Source organism: Carassius carassius, chromosome 36, assembly GCF_963082965.1.
Source record: "Carassius carassius chromosome 36, fCarCar2.1, whole genome shotgun sequence".
Classification (NCBI taxonomy): domain Eukaryota; kingdom Metazoa; phylum Chordata; class Actinopteri; order Cypriniformes; family Cyprinidae; genus Carassius; species Carassius carassius.
The window spans coordinates 6772369-6777663 of record NC_081790.1 but is presented as its reverse complement, the minus strand read 5'-3'; the positions used below and the strand labels follow the sequence as shown (position 1 = coordinate 6777663).

At 37.7% G+C, this 5295-nt stretch overlaps 1 protein-coding gene across 2 annotated transcripts; it reads right to left on the bottom strand.

Moving 5' to 3' along the window:
• Positions 1-379: 379 nt before the first annotated feature.
• Positions 380-4536, bottom strand: arid6 (AT-rich interaction domain 6). 2 transcript variants are annotated; one of them, XM_059525525.1, is made up of 6 exons: positions 4337-4536; positions 2931-3081; positions 2802-2854; positions 2575-2672; positions 2301-2469; positions 380-2034 (listed from the first exon to the last, which is right to left on the bottom strand). In XM_059525525.1, exons 2-6 carry the CDS (start codon positions 3070-3072, stop codon positions 700-702), a joined length of 1797 nt encoding a protein of 598 aa, XP_059381508.1. In that variant the 5' UTR covers positions 3073-3081; positions 4337-4536; the 3' UTR covers positions 380-699. The 2 variants fall into 2 exon arrangements, with proteins under 2 accessions (XP_059381508.1, XP_059381507.1); XM_059525524.1 differs by lacking the exon at positions 4337-4536 and having other exon boundaries at positions 2931-3096.
• Between the last annotated feature and the right edge of the window lie 759 nt (positions 4537-5295).

Below are 5295 nucleotides of genomic sequence, written 5' to 3'. Positions count from 1 at the left end.
TGGGTGTGTGTTTGCAAGTGTGTACATGCTTGTGTGTTTGATTTATTGCTTATGTGTTTGCAGTATGAATTAACAAATTTTAACCAAATTTTTTTTTTCATATTTCATGCAGCGTCTTGCAAGTATCAAGAGTAGATCGTGATATTCCACCTGTATGAGATACCTAATATATTCTTAGAAATTCAAAAGTAATGTATGTCAAGGCTTAATATTCAGTACAAAAGAAGGGAAAATATAGTATATACTGTATATGATATATATATTGATATATTTGTTATAGTTTTTATTAAAAAAAAAAACTTTTACATGTTTACATTTTAATAAAAAATAATAGCAAAAAAGGTCTATGCTTTGTTACCAAAATCTCAGTTAACAAAATTGTACAATTTCTTATTTAAAGTCTCACAATTCAATTGGATTTACAAACAAAAAATTTAAACAAACGTGTTTTTCCTGAGCTGACCCTTTTAAAATGATATGCATATTATACAAAAGGTTTATCAGTGAAAAGCCTCTGTCATGTCTAATTTAACATGTTGACTGAGTGTGGACAGTGCTTTCATGCTACAGTTGCATATCCTCAACATTTCTCTTTGCAGTTCATCTTTTGAGAAATCTTTCAGTAATGCAACGCAAGAGGCTGATTTGGCAAGATTGCAACATTGACCAAGGTGATGAGTTTGTCAGATATGCAAATTCTCAAAATATCTTCCCCCTTTCCAGTCTATAGGGCAGGCTTGCCAGAAGGAGTTTGAGGTTGTCTGACATCACTGGCATCAAATGTGGGGAAGTCGAGATTTCCTTTGCCACACTGTTAGATGTTCCCATTACTTTCTCTGACTTTCTTCCAGGCTTCATTGTCAAAGAGAGTGGAGTGCCTTCACTGTAACTGGGGGGTCTGGGAATCATGCTCTCTTGGTTCTTATTTGGAGGAACTTGTGCCTGTTTAGGTTGAGAGGATCTTGGTGCATCACTTTCCAGAGAGAACTTAAGAGAGTTGTTTAAATGAAAAGAATGGGTCATCTGAAGCTTTGATTCAGCTGGGATGCCATTGCAATCGAAGAATCGGTGCTTCCTCATACCATTTTCTTGAGGTTTAGATTCAGAAAGGTTTCTCTTCAAACTCAAATTGGTCGGTTCCTCGCCTGTGTTGAAGCTCTCGGATGTTTCAGAATGTGATCGAATGTGTGGTTGTGCTTCAGCTTTGATTGGGTGTTGAGACACAGGGCTGTTTGCCATAAATGCCAGGTTAGAGAGCAGTCCTCTCTTAAACAACTCCGGTAGAAATTTAATAGGAATCTGAATCTCCATATTCCCGTTTGGATCTAGGGGTGGGTGTCCAAGAGGATTGCTTCGGTTTAGGATCCCTACCTTAGGTGTAGGTGCACCGGAATCTTCCTTCACCCAGTCTGGATGCAGGTCTCGCTCCCGTGCTTTCATATCGAATGAGTAGGTCAGTCTACGGTTGAAGAGGTTCACTGAAGGAGGGCTTGCCCTACGTGGGACTGGATTTGCTGGGGAGGACAAAGTGAGATCAATGATGTCAGCTGTCACCGGAATTGGTCCTGTTCGGACAGATCCTGCACCTCCTCCTCCTATGGAAGTTCTGTCCACTGTTTCCCCCTTTTCTGCAACTTCTTCTGTCGTCAAATCCTTTGGAGGGTAAAGAGGTGAGGCTTCGTTGAGGAACTTGGGCTTTTTTGAAGGTGGGCTGAAAGATGACGGCGTGTCAATCAACGTCTCATCTCTTTTCTCTTTTCGGCTCAGGTTGAGTGGTTCCTCCCAACCGGCTGATGATTTGTACTCTTTTGCCAGGTGGCGTAGCCTACCAAGTGACAGGTTGCAGCTCTGATCCTCTATAGAGGATGTCCCCAAATACGAAACAGGAGGTCGGGGAAGGTCTTGAGAAGGGCTGAGGCTCAGTTGAGGCAGTGAGGATTCTGGAAGAGCCATATAATCTGGGAAGTGTGGAGTAATGTTCCAAGGCATGCTTAACGTCTGTCTCTGACGCTCTGTAAACATGTTCTGAGAGGGCTTGAGAGGGAAGGAGAAGTAGAACTCAATTAATTCAGTACTCTGATAAAACTTTGTAGTGTGCATTTCTACTACACTCATTCCAAAAAAAAGAGATTCAACAGATGTCACTGGGGTGGTACTGGCTTTCTAAAGGTACGTCTATTTAACCTCTAGAAAGTGCATAGAAATACCTAAAGGTGCATATTTGCACCTTTTGAAAAGGTACCACCCTAGTGACGGTTTATGTCTTTGAGAGTATTTGTTCTGTTTTTAAGATGCCGTACCTGAGGGAATGCAGAGAGGTGTCGGAAATCTGCATGTTTACCATTCCTGGGATATTCGTGCTCAAAGTCACTGTAACCGCTGGGGTGGAAGCGTTTTTGCGATCGAGGGGTCCTGAAGATAATATCGTCCCTGTATCCATTTTGGTGACACTCGTAAGGAAGAAGCAGCCTGGTTGGACAAAAAGAGATTTGTGACTAAAATGTATTTAAATAATTTGTCATGTTTGTTTTAATTATATGCGAGCAGCTGCTGTTTAGAGTTACATGTGCTTACTTTTCATAATGTCTGCGAGTGCAGGTGGCTGCACTAGTGCTGCGCGGGTTTCCTCCAAGCATGTTGTAAACTTTTTTCCATAACTGCTGTGCAGTAACCTGGAAATCACACACACAAAATGTGTATATTTTTGCAATGATAACATGAAAAGATTTATGAAATTGTTGTCTGAGGTGGAGTCATTCTATTTTAATTTTGTGGTCAGTGTGCAGTAAATATCTTTTTACCTGTTGATAGCCTCCTAACTCCTTTACTGTCTTGTACATTAGGAACATATCGACTGAAAAGGAAAAGGAAATGTTAATACTCTGAAATCTTTTCTTTCAGACATACATTCGCTCGTCTTTCTCACTCACTCTGTTTGAAGCCTAGATGGGGTATTCTCTCAATCGGAGTGTCTCTTTGTTTCATAAATATGTAGAGGTCTTTGAGGAAGCTCTCCTCTGTCATCTCTTCTCCCGGTTCTGATCTTTTTTCCTGTGGGCTGTCCTGCTCCATCGTACTGACCTGGAAATACAGCATATTCAAGATTGCATTGTGAATGCATGCTACCATAAGACCATGTTTTGTGTTCAGTGCCCTATTTGTGTCCTATTCTTCACTTTGTGTATTTTTCTATTATTTTTTGAATGCGCCATATTTATTTTTCCCTTATCGACAATCTTATCCATTTGACATAACTCACAAATTGTTCTTGTACAGAGAATACGATGCATAAACTTTATCTTTAACCCTTTAATCTTCTAACTTTATCATCAACCCATCATTAACCTGTTAACTTCACAAAGCTCTGAGTTGTTAGATAATGAGTCTAATGTTCTTGTTTTATCATCAGATCAAACCTTCACCTGGCCTAAGATTTGTGTGGGCAGATAAATATCGTAATCATGACAGATCAAGAACATCTCAAACTCATGACTTGAAACACGCAGTGGACCATAACTTGACGTAATTCATCGAAACGTGCCTCACGCACATGATGCTTATCCGGCACAAGTAAAAAATGCGGCTTGACAGCAATATTGAATCTCTAATCGTTAACTGCCCTCATGACACCTGTTCTCGTATTTCCTTCCTCTTTGATTTTCACTTGTTTTTACAGGTGCATATTCATGAATACATTTTAGTTGTTTCATTATTTATCGAGGTACGTTAAGATTATTTAAATGATGCATTGAAAGCTAGGAAAGTTAACTTGCATCACCAAAATTGCTTTCTTGCTATCTGTATTTCCTTCTTTCTTGCTTTCTCATGTAAAAAAAAAAAAAACAGTAGTGGACTCACAAATCCATGATCATTTATTTTTTTTCCAAACCATTCAGTATGATGCATGAGCATATCAATTTCAGGCCTTTAAATGATATGCATGGACAATGTGATTTATAAACAATGATCAATGCTTTAAATAAACTGTGGTAGCAATTACTTGACTCATACAAGTAGTTTGTCTCATTGATGACAAATTACTAATCCAGCAATTACAGTGACTGATGATCATTCACTCCAAGCACATTCATACTTGCTATTCATCTTTAATCATAACGTAAACAATTGTTTATTACAAATACATATCATCATTTCAGAGATTTTAAAAGTTAATACTGGGCCCTACTGGCTTTCATTGTATGATAAATACAAAATAAAAATGATATTCTTTTGAAAAAAGAAAGTCATACAGGTTTGGAACGGCAAGGTTAAGTAAAATAAAATATTTGAGAGTACTAGCCTTTAATTGAGCACTACATTTGACCCAGAATCTTACCTGTGTCTCTTCAGATTTATGTCAGTTGGATGACGGTTTGCTGGACAGATCCTATGTGTAGAAGAATGTAATCCAGAGAAAATTAAGCTAAGTATCCAGCCCTTAGCAGTTTGTTTCACAGAAGCGTTTTGTGATGCCTACACACCGTTTCTCGACACCTGAATGAAATCTTGGCCTCTTAGCACTGAAATGTCTATTTGACTGTCTTCCTGTTTGGAATGTTAAGTTGGACTGGTTCTTCCTGTTCTGAAGAGAAATGCCAAAACCACAAAGTATAAATATCACTCATAATTACTCAGAGATTTTTATGTTAAAATTTAGTCATCAAGGTTTGTTCTTCCCAGGAGAACCTTGTCATTATGTTTTTTGTTAATGCCTTTTAACACTATATCTCTCCCTTGCCCAGGTTTAAATGCCATTGAATTACATAGCACTGTTTTCTATCAATAAAACAAACACTCATTCTTGGTCAGAACTACACACTGTAGTTGACTTCTAATGAACTTTTCATTGCGTTTGCATCGAACATTAAAAACATCTTTCATATTATCACTGATCAGTTTTAAACATCTCAATTTTTTGGTCATTAACAAATTTCTGGGGAGGATTAAAATAGAAACCATATGTATCTTTAGTATTACGATTAAGATGATTAAACTCAGAATTTGCTGACAGTAGAATTTATTTAAGAGAAATTCATGAATATATTTTGAGATCCGAGCAAAATTTGAGACATTATTAAAGCGGTAGTTCACTCACGAATGAAAAATGTCCATTTTACAGTTTTTTTTTTAAACAATGTCCACTGTATTTTATGACCCCGATTTTCTTCAAAATGTGTGTGTTTTTACAAAATGCTGGGTAGTTTCAACCCAACTTTGGGACAAATATGGATTAACCCAACAGTTGGGTTAAATTTTTTACATTAAATTTTAACCCTAGAAAATGTTGGGTAAGTC